Source organism: Diaporthe amygdali, assembly GCF_026229845.1.
Source record: "Diaporthe amygdali strain CAA958 chromosome Unknown NODE_54_length_279735_cov_64_132730, whole genome shotgun sequence".
NCBI lineage: Eukaryota > Fungi > Ascomycota > Sordariomycetes > Diaporthales > Diaporthaceae > Diaporthe > Diaporthe amygdali.
The window spans coordinates 133,522-146,576 of NW_026517074.1; the positions used below are offsets into that span (position 1 = coordinate 133,522).

Consider the following 13,055-nt stretch of genomic DNA (forward strand, 5'->3'; position numbering starts at 1 on the left):
ATGCGAAAGAAATGGATATTAGCTTGAGGCTCTCACGGAACCTTCGGCACAGGGGAGGCGAAAATGTGCCAGGTGTCTATCATCTACCTATCAAACGGCTCTACAAGGCTGATCACAGGGGGCTGAGTAAGAGCACCAAAGCAAGACTTGGTTGACTTGTCGAGTGAAGCTTGACAATACGCAACTTTGGTTCGTGGACAGAGTTGCATTGCTCAACGGGAATACTATGACTCACTGATTAGCGATCAATCAGCCTTGCGGCAAATTGACCAACTCGGGAATTCGGAGAGTTCAACACAGCACTAAAAGCTGTCAGGACTGTAAACCCTTCCGTGAATCCGTTTTACGTCCGAACTTGGTCGAAACCCGTCATTGAAAATCACAGCCAGGTCTCAACTCACCGAAACCTGACATCCACGTCACTCATGTCTCGCAGCCTCGGGATTGAGGTATGTGTTCGGGATAGGCCGTACGCTGAGCGGCGGTCTAGATTCACCACCACACAGGATATTATTTAATTAATGAGTGAATTTTCCCCTCAGCCTATCATACAATTAATTGGTGCATAGAGATAACTGGGTTTCGCAGTGATCATGGCAAGAACCACAGAATGTCTCCGTGTGCTCTAATAGTAGAGCGAAGCGAGTATTGTGTGCGCTTCGTTTGATGGCAAGTACCACGACTATGATCAAGCCATGCAAATAGAATGAATTCCACACTTCGCTTCAATAGCATTTGATGGTGACCTAGGTCACCCCAACCTGCGGTCCTTCCACCTTGCTATTTGTTGGCGGGCAGCTCTGAGGGCAAGCCCTTCCATCGAGATCGAATCGGGTGGTCCCTGCTGGCGAAAGAAGGCATCGGGACCTAAAATCGCCTCTGCTGTGGATCCCACCGCACTTCTCATAACACCATGGGTCTTCGTGCTGGTTATAAAAAAGCTGTTGATCGTAGCTGTGCTCACATGACAGCTTCATTTCTTTGCCTGTGACTCAAGATCCCACAAATGCTGGTGGGTCTATTTCAAGCTTTTCCAATCCATTTGCTGCATACGGAGCGTCAGCTCCTTCTGTCGACCAGCCCGTTGGATTTCCATCACTGTCCCTCCCCGTGTCGCGATCAATAGCTTGCTGTACAAGCATCATTGCGCGAAGCAACTTTCCTCCAGAATCAGTCTTCGAGAGTACTGTTTGGGCCTTACTCTGGGCCTTACTCTGGAACATTCGAGACCAAGCGCAGTCGTTGCCCCGACTGCTGGAGAGCAGCCCCAATTCGAGGGGCGCCGGGCCGAATCCCGCGTTTTTCCAGCCCACGATGGCTACAAACTGGAATTGATCACCGTATTTACGGACAAGAATGTTTCTTGGCTCGTGGAGGGCATAGTGACACAGAACGCTTCCCGTGTACAGATTCTTGAGGTCTTTAGAGGTGAGGTGGATCGGCTCGAGATCTGGATATCGTGTAGAATCGATGACAACATGGGTAAAGCCGTCAAGATCGAGACATGCAATCATGCTGTAGACCAAGGGGTTATGAGTATTGCGAGCCTGTGGTGGCTCAAGTATCCGCTTCAGAAGAGAGGCGGTGTCGTTGTGATATCCCAAATGAGGTCCGCCAATCCAGCCTCCATAGGACTTGCCATCATCGTAGACGGGGTTGAGAGGGGTATTGAGTAGTTTTGAGAGGATCTCGTCGCTGTCGATTCGCAGATTATAGCTCTCTCGCCGGAATATACCATGTACCACAGCATCCGCGATGTTGCTAAGATCTGACTCGGAAATCTCACCAAGGACCGAGTCTAGTGACACCGTGTTGGGAACGCAATCTTCACAAAAGTAATCCAGCCGTGATCCGTCCTCCAAATTGAGCCGACCCAATTGCAAAACTCTGGGAAGCGCGCCCATGACATTCTTCGACAGCGCGACGTTTTGGAGAGACGCGATGACGGCAATGTCGGAGGCTTCGTGTCGTGTGCTGGCCGGAACAGGCCCGCCGAGGTGGAGAAACAGCTCCGATGGGAAGGATCTCGGTGCCCTCCGGAATCGTATTTTCAGGGTGCATGGAACTTTGTCGGTCCGTGAGTCTCGAAGAGCTGTAATCAGGCAGTCGACAATGGTGTAGTCTGGGAAAAGTCGTGGTAGAAGCGACTCCCGCTCGATAAGGGACACCCAGAATGATTCCATGCCTCTGATTATCCGCTGCTTTTGCCTTCTTTGGGCCAGATTCTAGGTTTTGATAGACAAATTCTGAGTTCTTATTAGATTCCGGATCCCTTTGCACTTATAACGAGCTCTGGAAGGTCAAATCACCCGCCAGAAGCAGTCCTCAAAAGCGCAGATGCAAAGAATGATACGGATACTATGCCTTAGCCAGAGCCTGTTCGAACAAGAAACTTGACGGTGAGCGGGTGCCTGCTCGCAGGCTTCTGCCCTGCAGCTGTGAGCAACATCAACTTGTTTCAAGCGCAAATCCAAGGCACATATTTCAAAACCCAAACTCCGGTTTTTTTTTTTTATTAAGCTTGCCTTCAACTTTGCAGGATGTCGACCTGATACGTACTATGGCTGCTTGAGCAGCCCTGCTTGTTCAACAAATTGTCATTCAGCAAGGTACATGTATCTATTTAGACAAAAAAGTAAGGCTCGGAGCGGCGTTGTGTACGTGCCGTAAACGATCAAGATGTATTGCCAACAAAGAAGTAGTGGGATTGACAAATGCAGCGCCAAAGTTCCCCGAGAAACACGGGGGCGCTTGTATATGGGGCGTGGTTTAGATCGAAGACATTTGCCTACACCGAACTCTGTTGTGTCAGACATTTCTGAAAGCCAATGAAATACATCGGTCTGGTATGGTCTCCCGCAACCGTCTTTGTAAACACTCCGAGATGTCTCAACAGCAGCAGCAGCAGTCTGCCTTCATGCAACAGATTCCAATTTCTTTACTGTTTTGTAATGGTGAAAGTATGGTACAGCACAGCAAATTTGAATGAGGGGTTTCTTGCCAAGAGCCCATGTTGAAGAATATGGACAGTCGGCAGAGAAGTTCACCAGCCCCGGTCCCGTGTGTATCTGCATTTGGACCAGACCTCACAATTCAGATATCACGGCTCAGTAAAATTTTGGCCCTTCCAATGCAATCACCTGCCACTCATGGAATAATACCGAAATTTCGATAGGTTTCTCAAGAGTTCGGACTTGCAAGTCTCTTTTGGCAAGTTCACTAAGTGTACGGGATGACCTGCAACCAAGCCGTCACCGGCTTCTGTTCCCCACCGCCAGCAGCCTCAGTCTCGTTGATGGTGACCTCGCCGCCATGCTCGCACATGTCCATGGCGGTAAGGCCTAAGTAGACGCAGCTTTCGCGGGAGAAGTAGACGTCGCCACAAGGGCCATCGTCGGGAATACTCTGATTAACGTAGTGGAGGCTTGCGAAATGGAAGACGAAGCTGCGAGAAGCATTGTTCGGCATGTGAACGTCAAGAGCTTTCTGTAAGGGCATAAAGTGCCCCATGTCAGTCAAATCGCCCCTATGTCAGGTGAGAGATGTGTAATGGATCGTGTGTGCTTTCTTCTGCTGCTGTCTGCATGGCACTTACCGCCGCATTGCACTGATATACTTGATCGCCAAGGGGAGGCTCGCAAGTCTCGTTGAGGGCCTGGGAGATCTCTTGCCTACTTCCCAGATCGGCAAACTCCACTGGATGCTGCTCGGCATCATAGCAAGAGCCGTCGTCTTGGGCGAGGGTAGGCCTCAGAGACAACACCCAGGTTGCGTATATGACGGTGATTAGGTTTAGTTGCATGTTGGAAGATGAAGTGCGTCAGATGATTGAGCTTGTGTCGTCGAAGCTGCGTCTGGTCGAAAATAAGGCATCCAAGCTTTCGAGCCAGGTCTTTGACATGACATCTTGCACGTGTTGTTGATGGTGGGAGGTGGAGCCGGGGAGGCTAAATCTGCAGGGTAATTAAAACCGTATGGACTTGGTTCATGTCACTGCATGGTCAGACCCGACAGTGAGGGGTTGGATACCATCATTCGCTCTCTGCCCTGGCTCAATCAAACAAAATAAGGTTAAAAGAAAGGGGTCCCTGCAGTGAAGTGATTAATTTAAAGACTTCTGACAGCTTGTCTTACAGTTGATAGCACTTATCCTATGCTTTCCGTTCCCATAGAGATGGCAAAAATAATTTAATATTGAGCTAGATAGCTATATACTTATCATGTGAATGGAATTCTCTCAATTTGCCTATCAAGCCCTTAAGCAAAGCCGGTGTTGACCAGGAAGCTCACATCGTTGTTGAACGAAGAAGCGGCATCGAAAGTGTGAACGCCGCCGTTGCTCGCCACGTAGCCAACGTTGCTGTAGTGGCGGATGTAGCGCGTGGGATAGCCCCAGGCCCGAATCGAGCTTCCCGAGCCGTTGAGGCCGGCCTGCGTGCAGAACGTGGCGTCCTCCTTGAACTGCTTGGTGCCGTCGCTGGCGGCGACCTGCAGCTCGAAGTTGTAGTGCCGAATGTAGCTGCCCGCCGTGTCCTTGGACTCGAATGAGTAGCAAGCACTGTTGCCCAGCCCGGCGCGGACCGTCCAGCTGGCCTGCTGCTTGAGCGCCGTGGCGCTGGATGACGAGACGACCTGAGTGTTGACCGTGGCGCCGGTGTGTGCGAGGTAGCGGTCTGTGTAGCCGGGCGTGGTGGCCTGCAACGAGACCGAGTTGCCAACAGTGAATGCTGGGCCGGCGTTCAACGACGTAGTAGCGTACTTGGCGGCTACGATGTTGGCCTGCACTGAGTTCTCGGTAGCATCGGACGGGAAACCGGACGTCATCACACCCTCGTAGAACGTGCCCTGGGCGCTGATGCTGTTGTCGCCGCCAATGCCAAGAATGATGGCGCCCTCCTTCTTCATTGGGTTGTAGCCGGACGGGCGCGCGCCGTTGTAGTACGTCGACAGCGAGCCGGACGCAGCGTTGCCACCGCGGAGCGCCCAATTGGCTGACTGCCCCTTGGTGACCGCAGTGAAGAACCGATTGGTGATGGTCGGGTCGGCAGTGTTTTGGCCAGCGCTGAGGCCAGAGAAAAGGCCGTTCTCAAGATCGGCCATGAGCCAAGGCCCGCTTCCGGCGCCAGTGCCCCAGATGGTGCAGGTGCCATAGTAGATGGCCTCCATGTGACCATTGCCCGTGTCAGTGCTGCTGGTCTCTGCGTTTCCGTAGTCGAAGCAGCAGCCACTGTTGTAGTGAGTCCCGTCGAGGACCGCGTACATACCCTCGGACGCGTCGCCTGTGGCAGTGCCGCTGACGGCGTTGTTGCGGTATCCAGTTCCGGGCGAGATAAAGACACCGTATGCCTTCTGACCGTTCAGCGTGACCGGAGCGCCAATCGCGCTGGCCAAGTTGTCATAGCCATTGGCTTCCGGGCCTTGGAAGCCGCCGGGCGGAGCCCGAGTGAGATGGTTCCCACGGCCGGACTGGTCGTAAATGATCGAAATCAGGCAGGTCGTGCCGGCGCAGAAGGAGTCCTGGGCTGCGGCATTGGCGACACCACCGGCGGACAGTGGCGCGATGTTGGTCGTGGCACTGTCGGAGCCACGTTGCACCTGGTAGAGAGAGCCGCTGAAGGCACTGTACAGGGCCCGAGTGGTGCTGTGCGCAGCGACGCAGGGCGTGCCGCCAGACGAGTAGATATCACAAGGCCCAGCAGCGACCAGGGAGCCCGTGGCAGCAAGCCCTAGAGCGAGGACGCTCGCGCGATCGAGGATTGGCCGTGAGAAGTGCATCTTGTCGGATCACTCTTGCTAAGGGAACGGATAGGATGGGCACGCCCGTGAGCGACTTGAACTCATGGATGAGAAGCCTGTCCTCTCATCGAAGAAGAATGGCATGATCGCAGGCTTTTAAACCGCGCGGTATATGGCCCCTTTGAGTTATCATTTCCATTTACTTTTCAAGGTACCGCGGGTGTTGACTCGGCAATGTGACACTATTCACGTGGAGTCCCCACACTCGCTTGTGCTTTACATCCGCTTCTAGACCAGGGGTAGCATGCGATGCTAAATTAGCGGAAATTTCCTCCAATGCAGACAGAAGCTTGTTTGCGGATGCTACCTCGTATTGCACTTAACTATGTACGTCGCTACTGTCACTCTCTAGCGTTACACGGGAAGGCCTCGTGACAGTTCTGAAGTTGCTTCTCACCGGCATTAAAGGTGGAATCAAATGTTCCGTGCAAGCGGGAGTCTCCAAATGTTGCAATGAGGGGACGGGAGGTTGCCGGATTCAGAAATAGCATAGCACATACATCACCATAGTCACACGCGTTCCTCGCCTAAGAGGCGCGGCTCTAGAAATGCCCGTCTCTAAGAGGTGCGGTTCTGCGCGTAGATGTATAGATAATCGCAGGGGTCGGTCTTATTAAGAGGTGTTCGCAGATCATTCGGCCGAAGTATGAGCTGGTGCCTTGCAGGTCATGTTAGTTTCCGCTGTGTTTGTAGCCGATCGAATACTATCGGATGCATTATCCAATGATGAATCATACTCGATGATCTAGTCTGGCTTACTGTCTTACGCGTCTGTGGATGCTTGAACCAAACGGACCACGTGAACAGTCTCAACAAGCCACCTCGGATGTTGCGGAGCCGTTGAGAGCAGCGTGGACCTGCTTGCTGAACAGGGCCAGTAGTTATGCCGATGAGGAAGTGCGGAGAAGCCTCGGTAATCTTAGTTGTAGACTGCACGTTGACTCAAGCAGCTATGCCTCTTGCAAACTTGTCCGATAATGCCAACATGAGCTGGGGCATTGCGAGGGAGAGAAGCATAATCACGGGAAATAGTCTTATTGTCTAAGATGTTTGATTGGATGATAATTAGAGCATCGCTTTTCATAAGCGGGACCTATCAGTAGACGCATAACAGCCGTGCTGATGCTACAGCGTCTCTTTACGCTGTAGCCCGGCTTCGACTGATGCGGGATGTCCTTGATGCACAACACCTTAGGTCTGTTGACATCCTTCGCGAGATGAGTGCTCTCGACGTGACTCCGGGAGATCCAGCCTGATCCACGCTCATTGAGGGACACAACACTTGACGATAAATTAGCCCGAGGAGCGTATCAATCCCCACACGAAAGGCTGTGGTAGTCATGGCTGAAGAAAGATCTTCATGCATCTTACAGTCCACATGAGGATTATGGCCATTGATGGCTATAATTTATGTGAGAAGGAGAAATCGTCCTCCGTCAATGTCTTATATGTCATTAGAACCTGGAGCAAGATGTCAGGCTCGCATTACATGCATCGCTTTTCCCAGTTTCCAGGTACTGCTGATGCTACGAATTTCTGGGAGATGAGTTCGTGTATTTCGCTGCCCGAGATATTGATCTCAAGCTGCGTCTCCGGCCCTGGCCTTGACGATTGGTCCCGACCACAAGCATCGGAGTTATCAGAGGGCACCGATATCAAAGTCCTGAATAGCACAACTTTATTGGATTACTCGATTACCGCTGCGTGCCGTGAGACACCTCCTCTCCCCCACCGACCCCTATCTAGGCTAGATGTTTAGGAGAAGTATCGCTCTCCACTCTCGTGAACCTCATCCTCCTCAATCATCCTGTCCGGAACAACTTACTCATCCTCGTCAACCTCTCCTTGCTCGTCATCTCCTCCGACCACAGTTCGCTCGTTGCCCTCCCTAACCTGCTGTTTCTCGTCAGGAATCCTAGCTGGCGCAGCGCCTGGAGCATTACCCGGTCGAGGTATGACAACTTGACCATTGTATCCCGGTGGTGGGCCTGGATATGCGTCAGCTCGGCCCCTAGGAGCTTGAGGCAAGTTGGGCACGGGCACTGATTCGACCCGGACGAAGGCGGTCTCCGGGTCAACTATTAAATATTCCAATGGCCCCGTATGCGGAGCAGCCTGGCCCGGAACAGCGCGAGCCAGGTTGTGTGATGCAAATCCGGGGGCCCATTGCGCTCCCCATGACCATTGACTTTGATCGTGCTGTGCAATATGAAACGGAGGCCTGCCACCGCCAGGTCTGAAGATGGAGCCATGGTTGGGACCTTGTGTGGGAGGATTGTGTCCATAATATTGTTGCGGATGTTGAACTTGTTGCTGTTGCGGCAGTTGGTACGCGCCCGTATTCGCCCTGGCGTCCGGCGGGCCAAACTGAGTTCCATGATGTGCCGCAGGGCCAAACGAGCTCTACCTATTGTTTGCGTACTGTGGATATGGGTTCTGTTCTGTGGGTGCCCGATACTGAGGCGGTGGTTGATTCCATTGGGAGGGGCCTGGTGCAGGCTGTTGCATAGCATTAGCCGCCGCCTGCTGGTGAAGGCGAGCTTCTGGAAAGTCTGATCGAGGGACAAACGGCGGTGCAGCTGGGTTCATTTGCATTCCCCCTGCTGGAAGCAAAGGTGTCCGAGGTGGTGGATCACCCGGTGGAGGGGCATCCGCCGGTGCAGGCGCTTGCATGCGTTGTGTTAGAATCTCATTTCGTCTCGCTGCTGCCTCGCCCAATCTCGCCAACGCTACAAGCCTGGCCGAGCGGTCGGCTGGAATCTGAGGGGCACTTAAATGCGGTTCACTTCCGACGGCCTCTGCTGCGTGGGCCGGTTGCTCGCCGGCTTGCTCATCCCGATCGGGATCTTCCATCACGACAGACTGATTAAATACTGAAAAGACTGAATGTGTGAGCGGGATGAGGGGGCTGGCAGTTGAGACGACTGGCGGCGGTGGGAGTTGAAGTGTGATGATGAAGTTTGCACAGAGAATTCCACAACACTCTTTGCTTCAGGAGACATTCCATTTCGACAACTACGTCCCTGTAGTGCGATGGAAGGGAAAAAAATCGTGGGGAAGGAGTGTCCCTTGAATACAATGGATCTGAAAATCAGCATTTTGTTTGAGTGTCTGACTCGACTCTTCGTGAAGAGGCAGTTACGGATGTGTATTGAAAAGGTAAGTCCCTGCTTATACAAACGCAGACTGCATCCATGGATCATGTATTTTGTGGATTGGAAGAAAGAGCCATGTAACTCCATAAGTCCTATAATGACAAGTATCACAGGAATATTGCTGTAGCTCATAAATTGGTTATATAACATCAATACCTCTTCTAAATGCATCTTTAATGGAATTGTGCCAAGTTTGCCAAAATTCTGAAGGCTGATCAGACTCATGGGAATCCGCAAAAAGAGGTGAATGAAACTTGAATAGATATAGGAGCGACGCTATAAGAGGTACGATTCCCACAAGAGGTGGTTCAACAGGAAAGTCTACGTATTGGGTCAGGTCATGTTCGGGTATTGTGGTCCCTGCGAAATGCAGTACACTGTTCTTTTTCATTCTCAACGTTCCGGGGTAGAAGGCTGCGAATTAATCATTTTAGGCAACATGATGTCGATCGCGGCGTTGAAGGCTGCTGAATGAAGCACGTTTTCGAGATGATAAAGGCCCCATTTTCCAGTATTCCCGGAAATAATTTGTCTCCACCCAATGCGCCCATCACACTAATGAAACGTACTGGGGCGAGGCGATCCTTCAACCAACAAGCTGTTGGCGCTAACAAGCCACAATCGCAACCAACAGCTCACACCTCGAGTCCACTCTCTCGACTCATGGCCAGCCTTAATTAGTGCTTACCATCCTTTGGTCATCTTCATGGGTAGATGAATCACCAACTTGCATCTGCTCGGATGTGATGTTCTCTTCATCTCGCATGCCAAGCTGCAGAATAGCATGGGTTCGGTTACACAAAGCATGGGGAAACTCACCGTAGCGGTGGTTGGTGCAGGTAAGCTCACCGTGCCTGGAACACCCAGTCTATGCCTTGGCTGGATGCGAGGCTTCTGGAAACAGTACGCTGACACACGCTCACAGGCCCTTCTGGGCTTTCGATGCTCAAGCAGCTGCGTGACGATGGCTTCGCAGTCTCGGGTTTCGAGAGGCGGGACAAGGTCGGGGGGCTATGGGCCTACTCGGACAACAAGTCCTACACCACTGCCCTTCCCCGGACCATGGCCAACATCAGCAAGTTCACGTGTGGCTTCAGCGACTTTCCTATGATGGATAAGTACCCTATCTATATGAAGACGGAGCACTTCCAGGACTTCATGGAGAGCTACGCCAGGCACTTTGATCTCCTCAAAGACTGGAACTTGAACACGACCGTCAAGAAGGCATCGCGCAACAAGGACGACACCAAGTGGAGCCTCGAGGTCGAGACAGCCGCCGAGGGAACCAAGAACCTCGAGTTCGACAAGGTCGTCTTCTGCCACGGCTACCAGACTAAGGCCATTGTGCCGACCTTCGAAGGCCAGGACAAGTTCGAGGGGACGATCACGCACTCGCAGCAGTACCGAAGCCCCCTACCCTTCAAGGACAAGCGCGTCCTCGTCCTGGGCCTCTCGTCCACGACCGGCGATATCGTCCCGGACCTGATGCCGCACGCCGCCCACCCAGTCTACCTCTCCCACCGGCGCGGCGCGCTGCCTTTCCGGCGGTTCCGCAAGGGCGTGCCCAACGACACGCAGGTGACCTGGCGGCGGCGCCAGATGTCGCAGTTCCTACAGCGGTACTGCCCATCGGTGGCGAAGCTCCTCGCCGACTGCTTCATGACGCTGGGTGCCAAGCTCATGTTCCCGAACCTGAAGCCTGAGTGGCGGCTCCTGCCCATCCCCAGCATCCTGCTCCGGCTCCCCGGCAGCTTCGAGAACATCATGCCGCACCTCGAGGACGGCGGCTTGCAGTCAGTGCATGGGCTAAAGCGCTTCTTGGGCCCGAAGAAGGTGGAGCTCCTGGATGGCACGGTGCTGGACGACATTGACGCCGTGCTGCTCTGCACGGGATACAGGGCCGACTGGACGGTCGGGCAGTCCTTTATGGAGACCAGCACGCCGAAGGTCCACGGATTCGACAGGGTGCCCGGCGGTGGGGGCTCCATCTACCGGCTGTGGATGAACCTGTTTCCGCCAAAGTACGCCGACTCGTGCGCGTTCCTGTGTTACTCGGCGTTCGGCAAGTCCAACGGCTTCTCCTTCGCCGACGTGACGTCCATGGCTATCTCGAACGTCTTCCGCGGTGTCGAGCCCCTCCCTTCACTCGAACAGATGAACGGCTGGATCGACAACCATCAGAAATGGGTGGCGTCACGGTGGAAGATGGATCACAGCATCGACACGAGCATGGTGAAGCAATGGGAGTTCCAGGGCTGGCTTCACCGCGCCGCCGGGACGGGCATGGAGAACTTGAGCCCGCTGACCTGGAAGGGCTGGAAGTTCTGGTGGAACGACCGAAAGATGTATAATTTGATGAATGACGGCGTTGAGACGGCTCATATGTACAAGTACTTCGAGACAGGTAAGAGAAAGACGTGGGAAGGGGCAACAGAAGCGATTCTCCATGCGAATGAGGTTATTAAGAAGGTATTGCCCATCACTGAGGAGCAGGAGAAGGAGTTGTTGGCTGGAAATCCGGGTATGCGGAAATAGAGCAGAGGTTATTTCTTTCAAAGCAGCGCATTTCTTGTCAGGCAGTATATACAATATAGATACTTGTAAAGCTACTCATGGGTTGATGCCACGCACCGCCTTGAATCCGTCACTCTCGGGTGACAGCAATGCTGCTCTGCCGTCAGAAACACAAGAATTGTTTGTGATTGCGAACTCAAACTTGCTTACACGCCCTTGGAGTCATGACCTCTATATGATAGTACATCTTTACCTGGCATGCTCTTGCACCGGAAAACCCCAGCCCGGCAGCGCCGGTACCAGAATCCTTGAACATGTTCGAAGTTAGGGCATTGTTGAAAGGAAAGGCCAACCGCGGTGTCTTTGACTGCGTTTTGGATGTCTACCAATACCAAACCAGATTCGGCACCGGATCACAGCATTACAACAAAGGAGACCATACTCGTTATCCCACCACGACACATTTCGAGAGTATTGCTTGCATTTATACGAATTTCACAGCCGAGGAAGAAGGCCAGCTCTTAATCAAAAACCAGATCGGAGGGGGAAATGACAAGAAGCGCCGACCAATGACGCCGCCAAAGAAAGAAGACCTCGACAGGCTCCTCAAGGTCTTCACCAAACCGCCAGTATCAGCACCCTCGCCACCCCTCCGCAAGGGGGAAGTGTATTGCCTGTCAAGCTTCGCGGGGAGGGCAGAACAGTGGTACAAGGAAGAGGCACGCCGGCAGCTCACGCAGCTCAGCAGGGAGGCTGCGGGCGTAGGCCAGCGGCGCCAGCCGTCCCGGGCAGCAAAAGGGAACTTCGAGGCCGGCGACTACATCCTTCCTGTACACGAAGTGAACTCATTGCTCGCATCATCCGCGAGCAAGAATGAGCCCGAAACTAAAGCGTACGAGATATGTCTTCTCACGCCACCCGATGACAAAGATGGAGACGAAGGCGAGCAACCACCTGAGCTAGAAGACGAGGCGCCGAGTCCGCAGGCCAGCCTCGAGCACTTCCAAACACGCCTGGGCAGGGCCATCCACGCCAAGGGCCAGGAGCTGAGGGCCCGGAATATCGAGCATGGCATCCGGCACACGTGCACAGTGGGCAGTAGCGCGTGGGAATGCGTGGATGAGGAGTACTGCGGGCACGGGCTGCTGGACCGGTGCGTGCGGTGGGTGCCTAAGAAGCAAGCACATCTGCGGGCGCGGATGCGGCTCGAGATGGAGGGCTTCTTCGCGTCTGGAACTGAAAACAACAACCCAAAGCGGCTCGCCGAACTGAAGAAGGCCAGGGGCGCGTCGCTCAAGGCGGAGACGCTGCGGCGGCTCGGGGAGCTGGAGGCGGTGCTGCAGGCGGCACCGGCCGAGGAGGCGGAGATGCTCGAGAGCCCGACGCTGGGGCGGTGGCCCGCGTCGGCGGAGGGGTTCCTGCGCGAGGACGTCGGCGCGCAGCGGGTCGAGCTCGCCGGGCTGGCGTTCGCGGTGGATGTGTGTCTCGGGGAGCCGCGGGTGTTGATGCTGTAGAGCCCAAACACAACTTTCACATAATGATAACGAGTAAGAATAATTTGAGCCGGTCACTCGGTCACTAAGCCATTAC

General features: G+C 53.7%; 5 protein-coding genes across 5 annotated transcripts; 1 reads left to right on the forward strand and 4 right to left on the reverse strand.

Moving 5' to 3' along the window:
* Positions 1-992: 992 nt before the first annotated feature.
* On the reverse strand, positions 993-2,183 carry J7T55_001309 (uncharacterized protein; the record flags this gene model as incomplete). The annotated part of the gene is made up of 1 exon (XM_053135367.1): positions 993-2,183. The coding sequence occupies one exon, from the start codon at positions 2,181-2,183 to the stop codon at positions 993-995; it is 1,191 nt and encodes a 396-aa protein (XP_052986948.1).
* A 1,036-nt stretch (positions 2,184-3,219) lies between these two features.
* On the reverse strand, positions 3,220-3,802 carry J7T55_001310 (uncharacterized protein; the record flags this gene model as incomplete). Its single annotated transcript, XM_053135369.1, has 2 exons — positions 3,220-3,486; positions 3,596-3,802. The coding sequence occupies 2 exons, from the start codon at positions 3,800-3,802 to the stop codon at positions 3,220-3,222; spliced, it is 474 nt and encodes a 157-aa protein (XP_052986949.1).
* A 455-nt stretch (positions 3,803-4,257) lies between these two features.
* J7T55_001311 (uncharacterized protein) lies at positions 4,258-5,775 on the reverse strand (the record flags this gene model as incomplete). The annotated part of the gene is made up of 1 exon (XM_053135370.1): positions 4,258-5,775. One exon carries the CDS (start codon positions 5,773-5,775, stop codon positions 4,258-4,260), a length of 1,518 nt encoding a protein of 505 aa, XP_052986950.1.
* Positions 5,776-7,617: 1,842 nt separating this feature from the next.
* Positions 7,618-8,649, reverse strand: J7T55_001312 (uncharacterized protein; the record flags this gene model as incomplete). The annotated part of the gene is made up of 3 exons (XM_053135371.1): positions 7,618-7,874; positions 7,979-8,109; positions 8,219-8,649. The coding sequence occupies 3 exons, from the start codon at positions 8,647-8,649 to the stop codon at positions 7,618-7,620; spliced, it is 819 nt and encodes a 272-aa protein (XP_052986951.1).
* A 1,107-nt stretch (positions 8,650-9,756) lies between these two features.
* Positions 9,757-12,979, forward strand: J7T55_001313 (flavin containing monooxygenase 9; the record flags this gene model as incomplete). The annotated part of the gene is made up of 3 exons (XM_053135372.1): positions 9,757-9,790; positions 9,877-11,472; positions 11,757-12,979. The coding sequence occupies 3 exons, from the start codon at positions 9,757-9,759 to the stop codon at positions 12,977-12,979; spliced, it is 2,853 nt and encodes a 950-aa protein (XP_052986952.1).
* Between the last annotated feature and the right edge of the window lie 76 nt (positions 12,980-13,055).